Raw genomic sequence first — 26,170 nt, forward strand, 5'->3', positions numbered from 1 at the left:
CCATCCTTGCCTATACCTATAACGCTCCTCCTCCTCCTCCTTCTTTGCCCTCTCCCTCTCTCGCTCGGTGCATTTTACAATCTTTGATCAGTTTGCATTGCTGACTAACGCTCGTGTAAAAATAATCATTGCGATAAAGAAAGAAAGAAGAAAAAAAGAACAAAATATTATTTTTGCTTCGAAACATCATAACATGAGTGTGTATGTAATACACACTTTTTCAGCCTATGTGCATAATATAACATGTATAATTTCTAATGCATGTGTCCCATGTGTATGTATATATATCGTAGGTCTGAAACGACGATGAATTAGTGTGGTTTTATGATTGATAAAAAAAAAAAAGAAGGTATGTTGCGTGTAAAAATGGTAAAACATAAAATAGGATTTTGGGAACAGGGAAGGGAAAGGCCTGAAACGCGTGTACATGCCGACATGCGTCGCGTATAAACACAGACAATAAGCGAAATCCGGTTCTTATCGTTACTTCATCTGTCCATCGGCTATCATCTGCAACCTTGTCTCAAAGCCGCCGAGCAAATAATCCCCTTTCTCTCTCTCTCTATCTTTTCTAGTGCGCTCGTTAATCTCGTTGATTTCGCGCACACGTGTGTATAATGATACTAACAACAACAACAACGGCAAAAATCCCGCTTACGTGCAAAATTACACGTAGATTTGTGTGTATTTTGGGCGTACAAATACTTTATGCTTTTTTCGTGCCAAGATAAATCCTTGAGTTTGGTCGCGTGTACAGTAAAATTAGCGAGTGGCCTCTGAAGCACCTCTTCAAGTGCCGCACGCGCTCAATTTTATATACCGTCACCTCGTCGTATAATAATACACCTACACCCGCTCTTTGTGCTCTCTCGCGAGAGCTACATATGGATAAAGTTTTTTTTTTTTTTTTTTTTTTTTTTTTTTCGATACCCTCCGTAATCTGCGCAATGTGAAAATACGCGTGAAAAACCGTTGTCCTCCCATCCGCCAGAGTTCAATGGTTCCAAATCGACAAGGTATTCCAAGCTTCGTCCGCGCGTGTCTCGCGGACGCGTCTGGGATTGAGGCCCTGCCGTACCATAAACCGCACCAAAAACGAGTGAAACAAAAAAAAAAAATAAATTATAAATATGTACAGGTATTGCCAGGATACAACGATGAAAGCAGATTTCGGTCGACTGCTGTTTGTAAAATATAATGAAAACACTGCCACGACGTATTTGCAATGCACCGCTCCCCTCCCTCCACTCGACGCAGTCCGTATAATATTGTAATAACAGAGAGACGACAAGGTCGATTTCGCGACTGCGCAATTCTTTAATTAATGTACCGGTGAATAATATTTTTGATCCTCGTGTACCAATGTGGATCGACAAAGAGAGGTGCCCTGTTTATTAATAACTACATGTGCGTGTAATATGGTATTTCAATGAGCAAAGTCAATTATTACGAGACCGAGAAAAAATTACGAGTCGCGTAAAGGGAGGAAGGAATCGAACCGCCGAATAGTAGCGTATGAATTATTTATTCCCGTAGCCTCGTGATGCAATGGTTAAACGGTCGTTTCGAGGCGTCGTTAAATAAAAAAAAAAAAAAAAAAAAGCCGAGAATTCGTCCTCTTGCATCATATTATATGATATTGATGTGCAGGAGACGGCGATGGCGCACATAAGATACACCGAAACGTCGTTTTTCAATAACAGGAAGATGAGGGTTGCCTCATATCATATTGTGCCGTGTAAACATTATACGATGCCGGACACATTGTAATGACGTTGTTTGATTTCGTTTCGCGTTTGCGTTTTCTCGTATCTACACTGCACTATCGCGCCCACACGAGAGACACACAAGCGTCTAAAATCGTTGTGGTGCATCTAAACAAGGCTATCTCGGTTAGCTCACGTTGTATATATTATATACACATTTACGCGTAAGTGTACGTGTACCCACGTAATTTTATTGCACCGTAAATTAAAAAATCCCGAGGAGCAATATCAGTTTGTGTTGTTCCCGTGAAAAAAGCGGCCGATTTTCAAAAGTATGTATCGGAGTATAATCGAAATCGGCACTGTTGTATTGTCGAATCTGTCAAAGTGAACGTTGAAAAAATAAAATTCATACAGCAAGTACACAAATCTTTATAGAAAAAAAAAACCATACCGCGACAATGGGAGGGAGAGCGCGTCTCATATGGGGTAAAGTGAACTCGATCGCGGTCACATTAATTTAAACTGACACTTGTAAGATAAAAAAATGTACTTGTAATAATATTGAAAAACAAACTTTTCGTTCATACTCGCATAGATACATCGTAGTTGTACTTATACGCTTATAGATCGGTATATGTATCGAATGCCCGGATCGGATCGGCTTAGCCGTCCGAGGGCGCATGTGCGCCTTGAAATGCACGCAAAGCTGCCGCCAGCGTCGATATGCTGTCTGCAACTCTATATATAATAATACATGGTATATATACAGTGCTATATATATATATATATATATATATATATATATATATATATATATATATATATGTATATATATATATATAGCGCGAGCTGTTTACATTGTGACGTAAGGCTGCGCTGTGCAGCAGCATATTTATATGCACGGCATGTATATAGCATATATATATATATATATATATATATATATATATGTACCTACTCATATTATGATCTTGGCATACAAGCCGTACGTCACTCGCGAGAGCCACAGCCAGAGAGAATAGCGGAAGGGTATATTATATGCTGCTGCTGCTGCTGCTGCTGCCGCCGCGGAAGATCGCGGAAGGCCATGGAAGGCCGCGCTCGCTCGTATATATATATATATGTGCACTTACTCACCTCGCGATGCGCGCGTGCATCCGATTGACTGTATCATGTATATATATGTACATTATTTGATGTGACTCTTCTTCGGTTATCGTAGCCGTGCACTCTCGCGATCATTACATCTCCGTCCCTTTTGCTCCGCTTCCTCTCTCCCGCTATCTTATTTACTTATTATTTTTTTTTTTTCCCATATCGCTACGTGGTGTATAGCCGATCCGCGTGTCATTTCATTTCAACAAACATCGGAAGGGAGAAGAAAAAAAAAAAAAAAACAAAGGACTCGTGACAAAATAAGATAAAAATTTCATTAGTGTTTAATGAAAGAAAAAAAAAAAAAAAAATAGAAGAAGAAGAAAAAGGAAAAAATTCGCGGCAGGCAAGGGAAAAGCTTGTAAGCGCAACAAGAACGAGCGCGCGCGAGAGAGAGAGAGAGAGAGGTACAAGGTGATGGAGATTTTTTTCCTTGCCCGAGGCATGAATTCAAGGCCCTAGTGTGTTTCGAAGGTCCCAAGTGAGTCAAGCTTATTATTGTCAGTATTTTAGAAATGCGCGCTGGGTATACGGCGAGGTGAACGAGACTAAGAGCGCGTGGAGGTTGCCGGGGGGGGCAGGGGGGACCTAGAGACGGGAGATAAATAATTGAATTCTGATTAAATTGATGCTTTTTAAAGGAAGGTACGCGTTATTGATACGACCTTTTTAGGATTTTCATGTCCATACAACTTTTTCGAGATACACCATTTCAAGCATATATTTGCCGTTTGTATATAGTGGGTATAAAATATCTCAAATTGCACACACACACATATATACATATATAAGATCGAAAGGGTTTCAGACGGGGAAAAAAAAAAAAAAAGATCAGCAGTGGATTAGAAGTCGCTTGTATTTTAAGGTTTTCTCGCATTCATCCGCTTAACGCATTGCTTATTCAAGCCGCGTTGATAAATGAAGCGGAGAGACCTTGCATGCGTTATTTTTACCACTTTGCGCAGGAGCCGCGAGACATTCGTGGTCTTGATTTTTCGTTTTTCTATTATTCCTCCATCGTCATAATCGACGCTCGGTCATTACGTTTCTTATTCTTCATTCGGAGAATCCGGCGAGTAAATGTATAAAACATACTCTGGATTATCGTGTGACAACCCCATACCTCCCCTCTATAATGAAAGGACTTTACAAGACCTCGGAATTGATATTATATAAGGTAAAGGGCCCATCTATGAGACAGTTTTTTACCACTTTTTTTGCTATTAAATTAATGTACACTCTCTATGAGCGGAAATATATCAAGTTTTGGTATCAATGAAAGCATTAGATCATTACGAATAATATTATAATTTTTAAATTCAAATAAAACGTTAAAAAATAATTTTATAAACAAATATAAACAGGATGGAAATGCACCTATTAATGAGACACATTGAATCTGTAGGGCCCTGTGTATGAGACACACGTCCGTTACTATGAGACACCCATGTTATTTAAATGCGTCTTGAGTGTCTCTTAATAGGGACAACACATGTTTGAGGTTATGTTTTCACATTGTACCTATGTATGAGACAGGGTCTTACAATAAAATTCTTTATTATTTAATAACGTTTGAAGTTCTTTAAAATATTTGTTTATTCAAAAGATTATATTATAATGATATTAAAAAAAATTTCTTTTCATGTTTAAGTATTACGTATATAAATTAAACTGGGTGTCTCATGCATAGGTACCGATTTTAAAATTGTCTCATAGATGGGCCCTTTACCTTACCCAAATGATATTTTTCAAGTCCTTTCGATTTGAAGCAAATGAAACATTTACGCACAACTGATGCAATTTATAAAAGTTGAGTTACCAATTAACTTTACATCAAACTAACATATAATTTATATTGATTAAAATAAGTCATTGTGTGTAATTGTAAAGTTGCGACCTAAAATGTTTTGAACCCCCCCGGTTTCAGCCAAACGCGTACCGGATAGATATACGATTGAAAGTGTCATTCTGTTTCGATTGGGCAGTACATAATTATATTATACGTATATAGTTGTAAGCTCGTTTTGGTATGTGCAATATATATATATAAAAATAAGGTTCATTGACAACTGCAAATAATGGGTATAGCGCAGAGCCGGGGTGGGAAGAAGGCTCGGGGAAGTAAGTTGGCAATCCGTTGAAAGTTAACAAACAAGAGTGAGAGAGAGAAGTAAGGTTATGGCTACGCGAGTGCATTAACCCTTGCATAGTGCAGCTCCTGATGGCAATGCCAGCCACAGAGAGAGAGAGAGAGAGAGAGATACTAAGTATAGATCAGGAGAAACGAAGAGCGCGAGCTGTGCACTTTCTCCGAGCTGCTCGGGCGAAAGTGAGAGGGCCCAACTCTAGCGACTGCATCAGGCCCAGGCCCCCCCTCCCTCCTTCCTATTTCAAGTGAGCCGCCTTCCCGTGTTATATTGTGGTGGGCTGCTTATATACTTACTGCTTTCACTGACTTCGGCTCTATATATATGCACATCTATCGCTTGCACGTATACTTGCTTTGCCAGAAATTCGCGAAACCTGATGTGTATCATGCCTATATATGTATACCTACGCTCCTTTCATTTGAATGACGATAGGCGCCGCGACTCTCTGCTTTTGCTTACCGGTCGTATAAATCGTTACGTGCTGTATTGAGCGACTCCGAGGCGTCGCTTTTTTTGTCGCACATCAGGTACACCCATTCCTGAATGCGGCCCACGGGCTCATTTTTCTCATGATACCCTTACCTACGCCGTTCATATCCTTACACCTCCTCATTGGTTTGAGCAAAGTTACCCCCCATTTTATTATCACCGGAGGCATGCAATTTTCATTACTTCACCTTTTGATCTGTAAAAAATTTTAATTTTTGATTCGTCCATCGCTGATTACTTTTAAAGGAACCACAATTTTTAACGGTTGATCGGAAAGTGGTGTGAAATAAGTAAACGATGAAACAAATTTTATGTTTACGCATGTAGAGTATGTATACTTTATTATTTCATTTTTATATGAATATCTGAAATTAACAAATGTTTAAAAAAAAAAAGAAAAAAATATATGATATAAAAACATGGTAATCACGGATCAAGGATAAAAACAGCTGAATGCACACCGAGTAGTACACGTCGATGTCATGCAGTTGCTTAACATCAGTGCTATAACTGACTTGAGTTATCTTACGTGTGTGCGTGTGTGTACACTTCGATAGGCCTTGTTGTCAATCAATTTTACTAATTAAAACAACTTGCTCGCCTCTTATCAACAACTGCGGCACGTGTCTCTCCAAGGTTTCTAGTTTTCCATTTGTTTGCTTTACGATTACTTGGCAATCTGGTTCTGGTTTGCAATTTTTCTCGGCCACCAAACCACCTAAGAGCATAAAATACACCCACACAATTTGACGTGTGTAATCATCATGTACGCAGAGTAGAAAATTAGTTTTTCACGTAGGATTGATTCAATTTTTCTTTTGTTGCAAAAATTTTTTATTTAATTTTAATGTAATCAGCAAATTTCGGTTGAAAAAAAAAGAAAGAAAAAAAAAAAAAAAAAAAAAAGAGAGTGACTAGTGGATAAACGTAAGGAAAACTCGAGCGAAATTTGAAAAGACACTCGCTTAGGGGGGAAACGCTACACGTGCGCGCCGAGCAATCGATAAAACGCGCTTCTTCTGAAGGTCGATGTCGGTGGTTGGCATCGCCGAGCCAACAGCAGTTACACGAAAATTTTTCCCGTATCAACGACCTTTCCGGCCCTCTTGATATTACGTCATCAGTGTTATAACCCTAAACCTTCGAATAAAAGAGGAATGAACGAGAAAAGGGAAAATAATGGTTCGCGTGGATGAAAAAAAAAAAAAAAAAAATGAAAACGTTTGCTGGTAAAAAAAATAATTTGCACTTTAATTATACACTCTTGTTAGTAATAATATATTTGTTCGAATTCAAATGAATAAACGAAAATCACGACAAACGTAAAAAAAAGTTGATAAGCGAGTGGCTTGATTAAAATGATAACTTTGCATTGTTGAAATAAAAAAAGCAGTTAAAAATTAGTAAATTTAATAAAGTGATGTTGTAAAAATACAAAAGCGCCGAAAAAAAAGGGAGAGGAGAGCACGTAGACACATTGTACGTATGCGTGTGTATAAAAGTAGTCAAGGTCGGTCCTTGCCCCTTGAATTCGCTAGGGAAATCCTCAAAGGTCTTCCGTATATCGCTTTCATTTTCGATCCCTTACTTCTTTTACGGTCATTTATTGCATTACGCATACTTATCGTCAACTTTAATACCACGAGAGCTTTTATTTTTGAAACTTTTATCGTTTCGTTTAAAAAAATTATTTTTCCACGACAAAAATTTTTAACTAAAAATTTTTCAGGACAATTATTTTTTTCTGTTTTCTTCTTTTGTCTCTCAGTACATTGGTGTCAACAAATTAAATTCAAATTTCAAGTAAGTTGACTTAAAGAGAAGAAAATTCATAATCTAGCTGATCGATCAGAAAAGTTTTAAGTTGTAAGTCATAAGTTTGGTGATACTTTCAAAAAAAAGGAAGAAATTTAATTAAAAAATCGTGAAAATTCGATCAGAAAATAAAAATCATGTATAAAAACATGCATAAAAAACATTTTGTTAAAATATTAATAAATATCTGTCAATTGAATAAAAATTTTTGTGTCGTTAAGGCTCAAAAATTTAATTATCGATTTTACCTAGTAAATTTAAGACTAATTTTACAACGCTTCAAAATTATCATTAACAATTTGTATCTCCGTTAAAACGATACGTGCACACGTTGCGAGGCTAAAATATAAACTTGCAGTCTAAAAAAAAAAAAACTCGATGTTTCACGTATGTCATTGTTTTACAGGTGACATTGTTGTCAAGTGGAGCGTGCAAAAATATTTTATGCCAGTCAAGGTTGTGATCTCGGTAAAGTTTTTATTTAACATCTTTTAAAAAATTTATTACTCGCAACACGTATTATTGGAATTAAAAAAAAAAAAAAAAGGATTAAAACAAAAACCAATTGGGTCAACCATTCACTCAACCGTGCAGTAAATGACAAAACATGAGCTTGAATTTCGGAAAATATTTTACCTGAAGCCGGCGCTTTCTGCTTTATCTTTCTACTCCAAGTCTCAAGGCAATCCTCAAGCGCGAGATTCCAATGTCTGTCGAAGGCAGCGACGTACGCCTCTATGTGACCCCTAATGCCGCATATACTCCTTGTGTAGACCTAAGGACAAGCAAATATTTTCGAGGTTCGTCAAATGTAATGACTAAAGTTAAAATCCCGCGCCGCGTTGGACCTTGATGCGGCTGAGATATATTGCTCCGAGTGCTAAGAATATATAGCGTTTGACTGGCAGAGCAAATACCATTATCACACTTTTTTTGCCACTATCGGTAACAATCGACAGAGGCTTGACTTTTTTTCTAGAGAAATTTTTTTTTTTTTTTTTCGTTTGTTCTCAAATCAAAGGTGAAAAACTATTGGCTAGTAAATATATTGGTTTAAAAAAACATTTTTTATCAGCGCGCAAACTGCTTGCGATAAGGGTCTTGAGTCTTGACGGGATTAACCGATTTCGTATGATGTCACACTAAAAATCGTAATCTAAACCGTATGTGATTTTAATTTCCACTGTTTTCGAAACGAATTATGCAACTATAAAATTTCTGGCACCAAAATTCATTATCTACACCCAAACGACTCAGCGAAAAAAAAACTTTTGTGGAAAAAGCTAAATAATGTGTTTCGAAGGTTAAAAAAATCATCGTGTTACGCAACAAAATTGCGGAATCGTTGGTCAAGATATAAGTTCAAAAAACATGTGTGCCCTAAAAATTTTGTTTACAGTTGATACGCAGAGTAGCGGTGGTGACTCTTTAAAGTTTGGGGGAAAACCATATTTCCTGAGATAACACTTTCTTTCCAACAAATTAGAGATAACATTTTCTTTTCCCATACTTTCAACACGCAGAAATTTTCTCACACTTGCTGTTTCATCACTTTTGTTTTTGTATGAATAGCATTTCACGGTAACTTTTTTTTTTACACATATATTATGTTATTAAAAAAAAAATAAAAAAAAAAATTTCAAGTAGTTGTACCTAATTAAGTACGAGGCGTATGTCGAAAAAGTCACTCTAAAGCCAATTACGTGAAAATGACTGAAACAAGTGTACAGGAATGTCACGTACAAATAAATACATATACATATATATATATATATAGTGCAAAAGCTACACGTATATTATACCAAGATATTTTTTCAAATCGTAAAGTGTAGATACGGAAGTTGAAGAAGAAGAAAAAAAAAAAAAAAAAAAAGTTCTTGTAACCTAAGCACAGTATACACATGTACAAGATGAAGGATAAAATGTGAGGGCTGCGCGAAGAGCAGGAGATGGAGCGGGATAGGGTGAAAGGAGCGAGGGAAAATGAAGAGGATAACAATGGCTCGAGTCATTGAACGTGTATAAGCACATATACACACAGGCACGCAGGGGTATAGGCCATGTGGGCGAAGTAAGGCGAAGGAAGGAAGGAAGGAAGGCGGGCAGGAAGGTCTGTGAACCCAGTCCGAGTGGTGACCTTGCTTCCCTCTTTGCTACGGGGGGAGGGCCGCGATTGCCCACGTGCCAAAAATGTTGCTGTGCCTAATTTTTTTTTTTTTTTTTTTTTTCGCGGCCAAAGAGAGCTCCGGGTGAGCCAAGGGGCGCTCGTTTCCGTGACTACGAGCATTGACCTCCACACGGGGGTGGGGGAGGGGAACCCTTGCGCCACTTAAGCAGCACTTCTTAAGCGCCACTCACGAATTTGTCAATCAATCTTCCGATCTGGCTGATACGTGTACACGCGTAACGTCCATATATATATATATATGTATACCCTGGGAGAGGATATCTCAGAAAAATCACCGTGAATATCGTGGTGTATGGTACAACGGCCGGCGGATCGGGCTCGTTAACTCCGAGGTGTTTTTTCAAATTGATTAAAAAGTGACAGAAGTGTGGTAATTTTCACAAAATTTACACAACGTATGTACGATAAAAAATTTTAGTTATCGTTAGGTGCGATGGATTTTCGGACAATGAGCTCGTCGTGAGGAACGCAGTTTGCCTACGATTTTTTTTTTTTATCGTTCGCGATAATCTTGTGCGGTTGGTATTTGGCAATTATAGAAAAACTTTCAATTTCACTTTATGAAAATTAATTCCGATTACGCATACCTTCGAAATATTGAACATCGGATGATTTGTTTTTACAATTAATTTTAATCAATGTTTTTGATTGCAAATCACTTCCCAACTTTAATTTGTAACATTCAATATTAAAATTTTTGTTGTCAATGTGGGGTGAAAAATTATCAATCTACTTTAGGCGGGAAGTGTGTACCTCGGCAAAGTGATGTCGTTTACCTACTGTATGTATTAAATTATAATTTTCACAATGAACTTTGGGCAATTTATTATTAAAAAAAAATGTCCCTTTTACAACGAAGCAAGTACTAGATATACAAAATTTTGCGTAAAGGTATATACAGCCCGTTCATGGCCCAAGTTGAGTATGATATACTCGATGAAGCCAGTTAAAGTACAATCAATCGCATGCGCGCGCCCGTTGTGTCGCTATACTATTATTATCGAATCAAATGGCTCACCATTACTCTCGTTCTATTCTCCATGTACTGATAAAGCATTGCCAAGGGTCCAAGGTACTTTTGCATTCGGCTGATGACATTTTTTTCGGCGTACCTCTGCCCCCTACTCTCGTTACCTTTCGTATTTTCTGTTTCTGCGAACAACAATCATCAACACAAGCTCGTTAAAAATTGTAAATATACATACATCCGATGAAACAATTATCTCGTCAGGATCTGCCTTTAATGTATGCGCTTAGAGAGCAAAAGTAAAGAGAGAGAGAGAGAGAGGAAAAAAAAAAATTAAAGTAAAAGCGTCGATAGTAACAATTAGCGAAGAGGTAAAAAATGAAAGTAGTAAAAGTACTTGTGGCTAGTGATTGTTTGTTTGTTTGTTTGTTTGTTTGTTTTTTTAAAAAAACGATTAACTTTGGGACGATTTGCGAGTTGCAAAAGTAAAAACAAGTTGGCACGTTAGTGGTGGATGATCCCCAGGTTGAGAGTCGCGCTGCGCTGAGTTCAATGTCCTGGCGGGCAGCGCACTCGCTCTCGAGAGTCGCGAGCAAGCACCTCTCTCAGCTGCACATGCATCGGACTCTCTCGCGCTCGCGGGCGTTCTCTCTCTCTCTCTCTTGTGCAGCTTACTACTACTACTCCCTTTCTCCTTCGCGGTAGTTGTTGCGCGGGTATACATGTATACACACACGCATACATTCATGCATTGTACATAGAAATATATACATATACTGTATGCCGTCACGTGGCGCGAATTCTCCTTTGCTCTCTTGCTCCGCCTTGCAACGCTCGCGTAACTAGTCGCTGAAGTACAGTTATATTCCAGTAACTCGGGGCCCTTCGGCCCTTTGCTAGTCCCGCCCACACAGAGCCATTGTCCTCGAGTTAACTCGGCGACTTGACGCAATCTATCCGTGTATATAATAATACAGATGCACGCGTGTGTATCGTCGGAACAACTTCCATCCCATCCCCGGAAATTCCGAGAGGCATTTACTGACTTACTGCACATCATGTGTGTATTATCCACCAGCGATTATTATTTTGCATATTAAGAAGACCAATCAAGTATACCGTTCATCCCATCCCTTAAGTGTTCTAAAATAATAATCATACGCGTAGAAATTTTCGTTCATCTTTTGCAAAAGCGTGCATTATGGTCGTGCGTGTAAGAGATACAATTTTACAAATGCAGTGCGTTACAATTGCAATTTCACTTGTGTTTATCGAAAAATAAGCTTAAACGAATGACGAGCTATTTAACGTCCAAGAGGAAGAGAGAAAAAATTTTGCAATGAATACATTATACTTATTAAGTAGGCTACTAATTACACTACGGAGGAGGCGAGAGAAGGAAGGCACTCTCATATTTTTGCTGCTAACTTTGCCTGGCCATCAGGCCGTCGACCTCAACCTTATACGAACACCGGGTGCTTTTTTTTTTTTTTTTTTCGTTTTCTTTTTACTTTCAACGACTTTTATTACTCGTGTAAAACGGATGCTTACAATTTTTGCGCTCCATCAAACCTTTACGAAAAATACACCATTCGGAATGGTCTGACCTATAATGCCAAACAGCATAATTGATAAACGCGATCGTGAAAATCCGCGGAAAAGGTAAGTATATATAATTATGCAAATAATAGACGCGCAACCACGGCTGATGTGATTGCGATGAGTTAATATATATGTGATGTGTATGCTTAAGTAGTAATCGATCGGTAATTAAATTAATTAAATGTAACAACAATGAGCACATGGGAGAGAAAGAGAGGGAAAGCTGCAGGAGGAGATGGGAAAAAGCGGAAAAACTGTATGATGCTGATGGCGTATGGGTGTATGAGTGCTCTTCCTCCTCCTCCTCGTCGGACAATTGCCTGTGCTACTGCTGCTGCGGCTGTTGAGTCTCTCACAGCCGAGGTCGACGTCCGGGCGTCAAGCGTGCAACAAGTGCTGCACTCCGCTCTCGCCGTGGTGCTGCTGCATATAAGGTGTATATAGGTATATATATATATATATATATATATATATATACCAGCAGCTGCTATATTCCATGCACTGCATTTCTCTCCCTGTGTATGTAACGCGCGCATCTCCATCCCTCGCTCGCTCGCTCGCCTCCTCAACCCCCTCGCGCGCACACGCATATATATATGAAGAGGCTGTGCTATGCGAATGTGCATAAATGCGCTTAGGCCCTTAGAGTAATTATAAAACTCCACTGGGTCAGGGATCGTTCTCTTCATTTATGTTTGGCGCCTCGCCAACGGCTCAACTATACTGTCAACCGTGCAAACGACCGATTTCGCCGGCTCATCGTTTACCTTGTTTTTCTCCTTTTGTTTAATTTTTTTCGCTCATTTTCCACTTTTTTTTTTTTTTGTCTTTCTTGTTTACCGTACAAGAGAGTCCGAGGCGAAATCGTTACTTCTCGTAATTATTGGGCGTGAAAATTTCGCCAAAATAATGAGCTTTGCAAACTCGTTGAGGTGCTTTTAGTGGTCGAACAACTTGTAAGCTCTTTTTTTTTTTTTTTTTTTTGCGATGCTCGTTACATTTGGGTGTAATGTGTGTGTGAATTTAATTGATTCTAAAATGATAAAAAAATTAATAAAATAAAAAAATGTAAAGCATAATTATAAACTGAGAAGTTATGGTTGGAAATATAAAGTTTTCTTAATGGAGTTATATTTTATTTGAGGTTTACAGAGGAAGAGACTAAGGTGGTGGTGCTCATCTCCGAAGTCAAAGACGCAACTGTTACCGAGAATAATTTCTCGGCTCACGTTTACTTGAATGATAACGTATATTATAATATAATATCAAGTACTTCGACTTATTCTCGAAAATATTTATAATCCTTGCTTGAAGTTACTTGTTTAGAGAAAATCTCGGATAACTTGAGAAATCGAAAATATAATTTTACGGTATCATTCAATGGTTTTTTTAAAACCAATTTTTAGCTGTTTGTACGGAATCGGCGAATATCTATTTATTTGAATCTGTTTATAGTTGCTAGATCTTTCGCTTGTTATTTTTCTGCGATTTGTAAACTTTTTCTTCCAGAAATCCCATTGAAAAATCACTCATTATCAACAACCGCTTTTAGTTTTCTTGTATTTATTTTAAAAGATCTTGTAGAACCAGTCATGAGCGATAGCCATCTAAAATTAAATGAAACGTAGAAAAAGAGAGAAATGCTAAGCGTCATTTGTACGCCGTTGTGTGATATACAATGGTGCTGGGTGCTATAGATGCAGGTGATAGTTGCAAACGAGTGGGGGGGGGCTAAAGCGGTAACAATAAAAATAATAAGCACCTCATCGAGGACTATACACCCGTATACTATACATATATAATCGCGCGCCGGTCGCATATATAAATGCAGCACGTGGTTCAAGTTGGAGCATTCGGAGCAATAACACTCGCTAGCAGACGACTTTTCTGCCTCTATGTATATATATGTATGCGCATCAGAGTTTAAATAGCGCGCCTATATCATATTGCGCGAGGAGCTGTACGATTTGTTTTGATTGCCACGCACACATAACCTCCAATCCGAGTTTACTCGAGTAAAATTGTGTTGTGTACCTTTGAGAAACGGGAAGCGCTCCGTGGGTTCGATGTTTACCCCTGTGGAAGCTTGACTGGTGCTGGCCTGCTTATCGCTCGGCTGAAAAATGATACAATTTGAAGTTTGGTGGCATCAGTGAATTCGAGCGACACTGCACGCACAGACAGACAGACCTTGATGCCCTTGAGAACGACGGATTCGAATTTGTTGATGTTGTCAAAGAGCGGCGCATCGGGTACGGGTATGCGGAGCTTGCTCGAGTAGAGTGCTTTGAGCGAGTCGAATTTATCACTTCGAACGTCGGTGCTGTCGCTGGACGTGCTGTCCTCCTCCTCGGCCATGTTTGCACTGGTGACAGAGATTAGTAAAGAGATTGTCAGATTGCTGACTGCAATGCTATGGTATGGGCGGTATGGCGCGAGTTCACTTTTGGCCACTGTTTCGAGCGCCCCGTCGCGGCCAAGCGGTCGAACCAGGCACACATATTTTTTTTTTTATTTGAGAAGCGTGGAGGGGGTACACCGAGTGTGTGCCTACGGATTCGCGTGGAAATGGGCATGTAGGGCACATACTTTGGAGACGCGTGGAAGGGGTATACTGAATATGTGCCTACGGAGAGAGGAGTGGTGTGTGGTGCATGGAAATGCCGACTACAGCTATATAACTATATATACCCGCGTATATCATAGCAAAAGAAAGCGACGAGTCTTGGGGTTCAATTCTGATTGCCATTGGATTTTTTTTTTTTTTTAAATATAATTCAGTATTCTATTTTAATTTCTAGTTTTATTACACCATGGTGCCTACATGCCCATTTCCACGCGAATCCGTAGGCACACACTCGGTGTACTCTCTCCACGCTTCTCAAATAAAAAAAAAAATATGTGTGCCTGGTTCGACCGCTTGGCCGCGACGGGGCGCTCGAAACAGTGGCCAAAAGTGAACTCGCGCCGTAGCATTGCAGTCAGCAATCTCTCTACTAATCTCTGCTGGTGACGCGCGCCAACTTGAAATCGGCCGATGCACCTGCAGTTACCCATATAGGTATATATACTTATACCTACTCATTTCGTGTGAAGTGTTTAGATTTTCTCCTTCTTTCTCTTTTTTTTTTACTCACTCGCTTCCTTTTGTACATTTGGTGTACGAGCCCCAGCCAGCACAAGCTAACTTTTAGAAATCGTAGATTTGTCGTTCACAAGTTATCTTTACGATTATCAAAAAGGTAAATTGCAGAGAACTATAAGATAAGAAGAACAGTTAGCTTTGTAATGATAACATTAAGCTTTATATTTTAAGATAACTTACGTTATCTGACAAAAGGTAACTTAAAGAAAAAATTTTTAATATAACTTTACGGTAACTGGAAAACAACATCGTACAGTGGTCCTATTTGAAGTTAACTTTAGATATCTGAAAAATGTTAACGTTTAGTAGAATTAGTCAAGTAATTTTCCAGTAAACATGTAAAATTTACCGTAAAGTTATCATATTTCGAAGTCAAAGACGTTACGTTGGCTTTCTTAGTTAAATCATAACCTGCAATATTAGTCCGACCCGCGATAACGCCACGCGCACGTTTTTGTATGTAATTCATCCGTATATTGTTGATAAAAATCAGTTTTTGCCATGAACAATAAGTGCCCCAACAAATTGAGTGGAACGAATTTTGCGAAGTTGATTGTTCGTAAGTTCAATTTTTAATTTTTATTAGATTTTTATGATTTAAATATTAAAGCTTAATTATATACTTTTAGATGTGAGCATAAAACATAATAAATCATTTAGAATGGAAGATGTGAAAAGTATGGGTTATTGGCTGCAGAGATCAAGCTTATAAAAAATGCTCAAAAAGCTCTCGAAAAACGAATAGCTAATGCCAAAGAAGTTGTCAAAAGAGATGCAATCAATGGAGAGAATTCGGTGTAACCTAGATTTCACCAAATCTTATTTCTAGTATTTAAATACTTACTACTTGATCAGTATTTTTAAAGCTAGTATTCAAAAACGTGATATTACTATATGACATACAAAATAAAAATATTAAAAATATTTATACGAAAAAGATTGTATTAGAGATACGATAAAAAGACATATGTTCTTCGAAGTGATTACAAATATCAGATTGTGATTAACGCTGTATTAGTTGTAATAAATCTTGTAAAAATATTTTCAATTTTTTTAAGTTTATGATAATTATATCATAGAGCAGTGTAGCTTTAACCTAAATAGATTTAATTTTTGTAACTTATCAAGTGTAAGATAGTTATGAGCTGATGCTTATAATTATCTATCATTTTTATAAGTTACAAAAATTAAATCTACTTATATGTATATATAAGAACATTCCTCTAATCTTAAAGTTAGCTTAAAGATATCTAAAAAAGTTAGCTTCTAGCATTAGTTCCATTAACTTCCATTATAACTATAAGTTACAGTTCAGTTAACTTAAGTTAAAATTTTAACTTTGAAAGCTTAACTTGCAGTTAACTTTAGATGACGTGAAGTTATTCACTTCAGTTATCTCTACGCTGGTATTAAGAGAACCATGCGTTGTCTGTAAGTTTTAGCAAAGTAACTTCCAAGTTAACTGGATCTTGACCTTTATCTTACAGAAGTTATCTTCCAGAATTCCTTAGGGTAACTCGGTGCTGGCTGGGGCGGTTCCACTATAAACCATACACTTCGGAGTTTCCTTGAATTGAACAAAAATGTATTTGCTACCTCCGAGCGTTTGCCGTATCATTTATACGTTTACTGCGTCCTTAGTATAGGAAAAAGTAGTGTTAGCCGCGCACAAGTGCCATCCAACCGGGACTGCAGTAGTACAGTGGAACGCAAAATAGCCCCGGCGGTGATGGCACTTTAGTGACGAAAACAATTTTAAATGCATAGCTTCAATAAGAATAAAGTATGCTCTAATCTGCTCTGCGTACGTGTAGATGTCGACGAATCGTTAGTTTTGTGCCCGAAAAAACTTGAGTGTGTGGGAAAATTGGTTAATAAGATGGCATACCTAAGTTATATTTTCCAGAATATCAGAACATAAATTTCAAGTTTATCCTCGAGTTGGTCGACTAATTATTTTTTTATTCAGAATGAGCTCGATATAATACTGAGTATATTATCCCAAAAACAACGAAAAAAAGACAAAATTAGTATTCGAGCCGAAAAAGCTCAAAAACGTGCGTCTTGTCAAATCCCAGGATATTATGCTCACGGAAGATGTCAAAATCGTCGTCCCAGAGATGTAATTACGTAGAAAAAAAAAAAAAAAAAAATGTTCATAAACCCCCCCCCCCGCATACAAAATTTTCACCCGCGACAGCTCGTGTACGCGCACTCGCCCATCCCTTTACATATTCACACGTTGTTTTTTTTTTCTCCGGTTCCCATCAAATTTCAACTCCCGTTCAGGCTGATGCTATATACTCTACATATAATGTATATCGTTAAAATTGGCACGCGCAACTTGCACGAGGTGTGTAGTAGGCACCCATAGACAAGAGTTAGGCGTATACCGGTAGATGGGGCGGACAAGAGGGGATGAAAAACTTTCTTCTCGCGCGCCGCAGCAACACACAAGACGACGGAGGCTCTCTCGCGCTTACGTAAAAGCGCTCGCTCGCGCGGGGCTATTAGAAATGCGAGCCGAGAGCGCGGGTTACGAGCGCGCTTTCAGGAAGTGAAAGAGCCCACAGGCCCCTGCCGCTGCACCGTGCTATATACATGTAAACGCGCGAAAGAAAGTTTTCACTCTGCACGGAGTATATTTTATATATCTATGTACGATATGCTTTATTTTCACTTTCATGGAATATATATGTATATATGTACAATGCAATACTATATACATACGTGTATGTACATTACACGGAGAGAGGCGAGAATCGTTTGCTGTCGTATATTACTACTCCGGCAAGTTGATGAACCGAACGGCATCACCGCGGCTGCCGTCATAATAACTTTAATCATCCTCATCTCCTGATGCGTTTTGGACAAAAAGCTCTTAGCTCCGATGCAAGTTTATTGATTTGAACGGATCTGTAAGATAACCGATACGCGTATTGGAATAGGCAATGAACGATCGATGGATCCCATGTTTTGGGATGGATGATTAATGCGTGGGTGTGTATCTTATGTTTTGCAGGAGCTCGGGTGAGCCGTTGGCGACGAGTGTTACCCGAGGAAGGCCGCCAAGGGGAGGCAGTTGCGGGTAGACTACACGACGCAAGGGACGCCGAGCTGCCGGCCGGCTTCGGTCGCCGTGAGGGGACACGAGTTCGGATGCCAGGCGGCGCGGGGGTGGCTAGACAAGCCCCGCCGCAGGCCACGGATCCCGATGCCGGTCCCCATATCCCAGGCCCTCTCGCTCACCTCGACCCTCGTCCCCAAGGAGGAGTCTAACATGCCCTTTATAGACGACGAGTTGCTCTGGTGCCCCGACAACGACGGCAAAATGGTCGATCTCACCCAGTGCCTTCAGGTTCGTACGTTCCGGTCTTTTGACCCGATACATTATTATATTTATGTATACGGCTTTACCCCCCCCCCCTGACTCCCTTCCCACTCGATACCCTTGTTGTGGGGTTATTGTACACAACCCTCTTTGGTATACTTTCATGCATTGCAAAAACCATTGGTTGTGATGACTACTAAAATTTCGGGGGGTGACAGGGAAGATGATAGAAATGTGTTTGAGATCAAGGGAAGGAGACGTGAGTCGCGAAGGGGGTAGAAAAAACGGGATTTGCGTGCGTAAAGTTGACGTGACACGTTTCAGGAGAGCAGCACGGGCCAATCTGTGGAATTCTCGTCGTTGGAGCTGAATGCGCTGGTGGGCGGCCCCGCGAACGCAACGGCCGATGGTCCTGAGGCCATGCCCAGCTCGAACGTCACCGGCGCGAACAATGTGGTCGGTGGTGGTGGTGGTGGTGCCAACGGCAACGGTACCGACGAGCCCTTCGACACTCTGGACACGTTTTTGAGGGAAATCCAGGCCGATCTGGCCGCCGTCAACCAGCAAACGCCCAACTCGTACAGGCGCTCCAAGTACAATATCGTCGCTGCGAATCCGTTGCTTGCAGGTATATCGCATATAGACGTTGTACCTTATTGTTATTGTTCCCTTTTATCATCTACCAAAGAAGCCACGTGATGCACGAGTGTCAAAAAATTTTAAGCAAATTTTGAGATTTTGCTTACACTAAATGTTAAGTTATTTCACACACTTTTTATTTAGCACTTGGCATGGTACAGACAATTGTTTTTTTTTTTTTTTTTTTTTTTTTTTTTTTCTAATTTCAGAATAAAAGCTCTTATGTTTCCTTTTAGAAAAATTAGCGACACCTCCAACGCAACCGTCATCAACGATCTCGTATCCAACGAAAACGGAAATAAAAACGGAAAACATTCAATCGGAGTCGAGCAAAGGTATGATTTTTTTTACTGATTTGAATCATTGAAATGTGAAAGTATCTATACTTACGGTTAATACCCAAATCTGACCTGCATTGAGATACTGATTACAGTTGAAATGAAAAAAAGAGATGATTTTAAGAATGTTCGCTCACCGAGCAAGCTGGTTTTGTTTGAAAGGTTGCACTTCTTTTTAGTCGGTAAAGTAGGTTGTGCTTAGGTCGGGTAGGTAGGATGCCAACACAATTGATATGATGGTCTCTACCTTGCCTGCATCATGTGCAGTAGTCGATAAAGTAGATAATTAGTACAAACTTTGATGGTAAAGACAAGAGTCGATTTCTACCCATACCATCAGCTGGCCTAAAAGGTAATAAAAAAATCTAATCTCACGTTGTTTACTGTATACAACTTATTTAATTAAAAAATGCAGAATAATAATGCTAGTCTTCTTACAATAGTAAAGTATTAAGTCAATAGAATCAGTTCAAAATATTTTAATAGTAAACGGTTGAATCTTAAATTACATTTGGGTCTCTTACCTCAATATCTTTTCGAATTATAGCATTTTGTATTGAAATATGAAAATAGTCAATAAAATTCGTCATAAGAAATATATCAATTTCTCTGACTATTACTTAAAGTTGTATTATCCTTCGAGTACTTACGATTTCAAAAAGTTATTAGGATATTTTTTTTTTTTTTTTTTTTTTTTAATTCGTTAACTGCTAACTTAATTAATTTAGTTGTCAAAAAGCGTCATAATTCACAGTAGTATTGTGATAAAATAGACAGAGATCAAAACTGGAACCCTCTATATCGCTGGATTACAAGACTATAATTTGAACTAACAAAGTACACAGAACACCTTTAAAAATTTTCAATTGTAACAGTAACACTAAAAAATAATTTTAACTAAATTTTTAAGTTAGTGTGTTGTGCAGAAGTGCAATTTAACAATTTTTTTTTCTAAACCTTTAATTTTTTTCACAAAGATAGTTAAGAATATTTTGTAATTTTTAAAATAAAATATTTGCCACATATTAGATATTCAAAATTATTGTTAGCACACCTTGATTCATCTCTAATGTACACGATTAAATCGTAGAAAAAAAAAAAAATCGTAACTTTTGAATCGACCAAGAAAAATAAAAATTTTCAATATCAAATCACTATAATTAGTCGAAGAAATCCTGATGTGACAGTGATAAGTTGACTCTACGCACGCACTTGGACGCAAACACACACAGAAGGATATTTCTTTAAGATCATAAAATATGTTTCTTGTATGCTTTTAAGAAAATTATATAAATCTTCGTCTTCGAGATCAATACAAAATATTGAGTGCCAAATGAACAGTAAATTAGATCAACGAAGTATAAAAAATATGAACTGCAATTAGTATTTGTATGCGAGGTAATTGGAAGGTAAGCGTTTGGTCGTTTTGGCTCTGATTTCGTTGTTTCATTGTTGTCTTTGCGCACCAAGTAATTGTACCTATACCGCACTGGGGAAAGTACAAGGTTCATCGGGATTCGTATGTAAGTCATATATCAACTGAAGAAATTTTATTGTAAAATTGTACTACGAGTTTTTCTAGTATATTTTATAGGAAGAAAAAAAATTTATTTATTTCGTACGCATATTAATTTACGAATGAAAATAAAAAATACATGCTTGCTGTGCTTAAAAACAATTTAGTCTCCAATTCGTAAAAGCAACAACAACAACATAAAAAACAACTTTCAATTCGTGATGGTGAAAAAAAAATCTTGTGTTTATTGTCGAAGCCTTTGCAAAACTCGTACCAAGAATCGGAAATAGACATTTTATCGAAAAGAAAACCGGCCAAGGTCTTACTACTTCCACGCTTCGCGGCTCGATTAATTATGCTTATAGAGAAAAGTTATGCGTATTGGCGGTGGTTTCATGCAAACAGTTGTTCATACTCATCCTGATTTTTTTTTTTTTTTTTTTTTTTTTTTTTTTTTTTTTTTTTTTACAACTTTGTTAATATCATCGTCATTTTGTTTTATTCACTATTATTTGACTTGAAGAGTAACAACAACGTTTATAGTACATCGACATGGTGCATTTCGTCAAGTACACACATTATTCGATATGAATCAACTTTTACACTTGTTTGGTAATTGAACTTATAATATTATAATCTTTAAATAAATTTTTTTTCCATTCACCTAATCACTCAATCGTCTGGGTTTAGTCTGTAAAAATTTTTCCTCAAAGTACAACATACTAGAGCGATACAATACAACATATGAAACATTTTTCCAAGTGATGGCTTCATTTTACCTGATTCTTTTATAACATTGATTTTAGACTCGTTGAACATCGAGCTTTCCCTCCTTCTTTAACTATGAAAATTCAATCGGCAGCCGTTGGCCTAGTAAAGTTGGTACGAAATATCAATTTCTCGTCTCCCTGTAGGCCAGCGGAAATGAATTTTTCTCGGACGCGGCTTAATTCAAAACTTTCTAGGAACTCGTCCGGATGATGGAAATTGCAAGTCAAATCCCAACTTCGATTGACTTTATATACCGAGCGAGTTTATCAAAAACGAAATAATGGGTTTAGAAGAGGATCGATTTCAGCGCGTGTATGCTAAAAACGCGATTTCCGCTGAAACTGCACCATTTTCCGTTTATTTATAAAAATGACCAACATTAAAAATAAATACTTGTTTTTTTCTCGCAGGAAAATCGGAAAAAGAAGGGAAAAAAATGTAATTTCACAGTGAGCTGAGTTTTTGTACCTGCCATGCACACACTCGGACTTCTTCACGCACGGAAACGTGTAATAAGCAACCGAGACTGATCTCACTAATCACTTTCGCTGTGGCTGTATCGCGGAACTGGGTAGCCGGCTCTGCTTTATTCCCTCCAACTCGTTGCCTTTCATTATACATATATCTATTTTTTTAGTCGTTTACGTGCTCAACGTGATCATACAGCGTGTAAGAAGTCAGTTTTCCAAGGCGATTTTCTGCAAAAGTGCCTCTTTGCCTTCGCACTTTTCACTCAAACGTATATTAATATAATGGACGCTAGAGAAATTTGGCCTAGTTCTAACTTTTTGTCGGATTTCTTTTCGCTTCATTATCATTTCTACGATAAAAAAAAGCTGCGCTATTTGTGTTTGAATTTTTTTTTTTTTTTTTTTTTTTTCACGGTGTAACCTGCACAACCTTTTTTTTTTTGACAACTTTTGTTTTATACAAAATTTTAATAAAAATCGAGGATTTCTCAAATCTTTTAGATTTCTAATGACTCGTTATTGTTATAAAAGACTTTTTTTATGCATTTTTAATTATGATGGTGATGTACCGTGTAAATTGAATATTTTGCCTCTAAGTAACGTATCCTTCACCAAATTAACAAATTCTATTACATTTGGAAAATATATCAAGCGCTCAAATACTGTTTGGTAATGTAGTTGTCTATGTGAGTGTGCACTTGAAATCGGACGAAAGACCAAAAAATTTTGATCGATTTAATAAAGTAATTAATAACATAAATTCGATTTTAATAAAATTCCTGTTTCCCTCTTATGGTAATAAATTCGTTTAAGTCGTCGATCAAGATCACGCGTGCCTATGGACATGTTGAATCTTCTTTAAACCTCAATGTAAAATTGTCAAGAAATGTATTCGTGTTCGGTATGAGGAACATTTTATTGGCCGATTGAAAACGACGACCGCGAGTCGTAACGTAACACATCGGAGAGCGCGAAATCAAATGGAAAAAAAAGAGCTTCCCAGCTAAGACTATGTGTCCGTGAGTCGAACGAGAACGTTCGCTCGTACTTTTGCAAGCTGTAGATGGTATGGTGTGTGTATATATAGTTATACGAGTGCATGCGCGCGCGCGCGCGGATGAAAAGGAGACCGGAATGTTGACATTTTCTGCAATGGGGTCAGGGACTCGCACGCCGTATTACTCTCGCTAGCTGGCTAGCTCTTTTATATATATATATACGTGCTACCTGCGCTCCGTTCGATCGCCACTCTATACTTTGCACTTGTGTCGCTCTTAAATCCCGGCTTTCGTCATCGGTTGCAAGCAAAAGGGATTACTTACTGCTTCTTCTTCGTTTCTTCTACAACGATTTACTTCCTTGGACCGAGAATTTTCGTTGCTTTTTTTTACCATTGGTTTTTCTATGGTTATTCATTTCTATTGTCTACTCGAGGGTTTTACTACTTTACCCTCAAATTGCATGTGAATAACATTCTTTGGACATTACATTCACTATTAAGAAATAGTGACTTTTTTTTTTTCCTGATAAATTTGAGACTTGACAATCACTACATATATATTTTATTATCAACAGCTTGAAAAATTATTATTTTTTTTTAATACAAATACTTTTTTTTTCTACGACATTCCGATAATTTTTTATTCATTTGTGTACACATTTTTGGTGGTGTAGTACTTAACAACTGAACGGATTATCATGAGAGTAATATATTAATTACGCGGTTGAAACGAAGCATTGATATTACAACGTAAAGTATATCAATGCTATAATGTGTTGTGTTGGACGCGCTTCGTTCTAATCTAATTATTATTGTAACTTCTTTTTATTATTCCAAGTTGCTCACGACACGAGATAATTTTTGAAATCTTTGATAACTTTCAATTGAAAAGCCGCAATGTAATTTTATTTTTAAATTTTACAAAACATTTGATTAACTTCATTCATAAACATCTTTTTATCTATTTTTTTTTTTTTTTTTTTTTTTGAAAGAAAAAATAATCAAATGGATGAAAAAAAACACTCTGGATCGTTTTCATGGTGTTAACTCATTTAGTTTTAACTAAGTGATTTGTTATAACCAATCACTCAATAAATAGAAAAGCTTCAGTCACGTGGCAAAATAAATGTTTTCTTTCACACGTACTTATCCGTTTTTTTCGCAATAAAAATTCTCACACCTCCTATTTGTCATATTCATGAATTCGGTGTATACATTTTTAGTAGTAAGAGGTTGTTACACCTACGCGGCTTATTGTAGGTACATGTATGCCTCCGTTGAAAAACCAAGACGTATAGACTCGCGGTCGTTTCTGCAGCGTCCGATGTGCAGAAGAATCAAAAGGGGCCTGATACATTATATATATGACGTGTCGAACGTGCAATGTACGGAGCGTGAGAGGTGTATGTATATATATATGATGGTTGTTGGGATCGGAGGGAGAGGGAAGGAACGACATTACTCTGTAACGCAATGGGCGAGTGTTACATCAGTGAAAGTGTTATGGCAATGTAGGCCGAGGCTAACTTGTAAGTTTGGTCCGTCCGAACGCGCAGAAAACGACGGCACCGCGAGGAATGAACAACGATTTCGATTACGTATATGTGCACACCCATGAAAATCGGCGATACGCTAATAATACATAATATACACCTATCCGGAGGAAAGACGGGGCGCGTTTGTTTGCACGGCTACACACCAGGTGCACTCTTTCATCGCGCTTGAAAAATGTAATTCAAACAGTATAATATAATCTATACCTACTCATTGTTTTGGTTATCTCGGCGCTATCTGATACGCGATCGGTTATGAATGGAACGAGCCGAAGGAAAACAGTTCTCACGCGGGAACAACAACATTCGAGCGTATCTGTTTTCCTGGTCTGTTATCGAGCCACTCCAGTTGTTCAAACAGCACAATTGCATCGTAACTTTTTTTGTTTTTTTCAAACTACATGTATGAATGTTCGAAATGTGTTTTCCCCGATAGGTCTTATCCAAAAGTTGGAAAATCTTGTACGGGTATCAGCTTTACATGCTGCGAAAAAAAAAAGCACGGTAAAAGTAAGCAAAAATTAAAATCAAAATCCCTTATGAACGACGGTGCGAGGGGGTATTTAATCGTCAAGTGGTAAAGTGTAGTAAAAGGAGCCGTAGGGAAATATAGCATCAAGGAAAATGGAAAAAAAAAGAAAAGAAAAAAGAAGCAATTCTAGTGGCTCGAGAATTTCCACATTGCCTGCACGTCGCGAGAGAGAAAACAAATAAGCACAGCTCGAAGGCCTGACTAGCCAACGTCTATACGCACACACACACAAGCTACAAAGTCGTCGAACTCAATCGCGAGGTTGCGAAAGCGGCCAATATAGAACTCGGCGCTCCGTAAAAGTGTGGGTATATATATCCATCGGGATCTCCGCGAGAGAGCGACGAGAAGAGCCAACTCAATGCAACTCGGCGATGTAACAAACAAGTAATAGGTGATGCCTAATCGACGACTTTCGGTCTCGGGTTGGCGCTGCACATGCGCTTTGGCCGATACGATCCTCTATCCACGATATATAAGTATCCAAGACCTACATATCCCACATGCCCGCTAATACATATATATATATTATATACCCCCGCAACCCGCGCTCTCTCGTGTACCTGCTTCGCATAATGTGTGTAGATACATGTATTCCAACGCGTGTGTACGCAACGTGTTTATGCTACATGCACGTGGTTTATACGATGTTTCCACTTTGTTGCAGTCGCGGATAACCATTAGGCTCTTTGAAGGCATTCCCACAGTCGTGTCCTTCGAGCTTGCTTTTCTGTGCAAAAGTGTGCAAGGGGGAGGGGGGGGGATCTAAAAAAAACCTACGCGCTTTCATACCTACCTGA

General features: G+C 38.2%; 2 protein-coding genes across 2 annotated transcripts in view; one reads left to right on the forward strand and one right to left on the reverse strand.

The window, feature by feature from the left end:
- Eip74EF (Ecdysone-induced protein E74) overlaps positions 1-26,170 on the forward strand; it is a 76,364-nt gene that overhangs the window by 9,238 nt on the left and 40,956 nt on the right. The window contains exons 2-4 of the mRNA XM_089592848.1: positions 18,243-18,578; positions 18,876-19,179; positions 19,427-19,525. Coding sequence (XP_089448974.1) covers positions 18,435-18,578; positions 18,876-19,179; positions 19,427-19,525 — 547 coding nt within the window. The 5' untranslated portion in view covers positions 18,243-18,434. The remainder of the gene's footprint in view (positions 1-18,242; positions 18,579-18,875; positions 19,180-19,426; positions 19,526-26,170) is intronic.
- Positions 5,828-14,488, reverse strand: Lsm11 (U6 snRNA-associated Sm-like protein LSm11). Its single transcript, XM_014355538.2, has 5 exons — positions 14,266-14,488; positions 14,110-14,191; positions 10,525-10,658; positions 7,955-8,093; positions 5,828-6,221 (listed from the first exon to the last, which is right to left on the reverse strand). Exons 1-5 carry the CDS (start codon positions 14,431-14,433, stop codon positions 6,070-6,072), a joined length of 675 nt encoding a protein of 224 aa, XP_014211024.2. The 5' UTR covers positions 14,434-14,488; the 3' UTR covers positions 5,828-6,069.

The sequence above is a fragment of the Copidosoma floridanum genome, unplaced genomic scaffold (assembly GCF_036245765.1).
Source record: "Copidosoma floridanum isolate Cflo_tuat_1 unplaced genomic scaffold, Cflo_Japanese_pri ptg000019l, whole genome shotgun sequence".
Lineage (NCBI taxonomy): Eukaryota > Metazoa > Arthropoda > Insecta > Hymenoptera > Encyrtidae > Copidosoma > Copidosoma floridanum.

Excerpts from the sequence above, each read along its gene's own strand:
- Lsm11 (XM_014355538.2), bottom strand. The coding sequence starts at position 14,433 with ATGGCCGAGGAGGAGGACAGCACGTCCAGCGACAGCACCGACGTTCGA. Across the intron at positions 14,192-14,265 it reads TCGTTCTCAAGGGCATCAAG|CCGAGCGATAAGCAGGCCAG; the intron begins GTCTGTCTGTCT and ends ATCATTTTTCAG. Across the intron at positions 6,222-7,954 it reads GCAGAAAGCGCCGGCTTCAG|GTGGTTTGGTGGCCGAGAAA; the intron begins GTAAAATATTTT and ends TTATGCTCTTAG.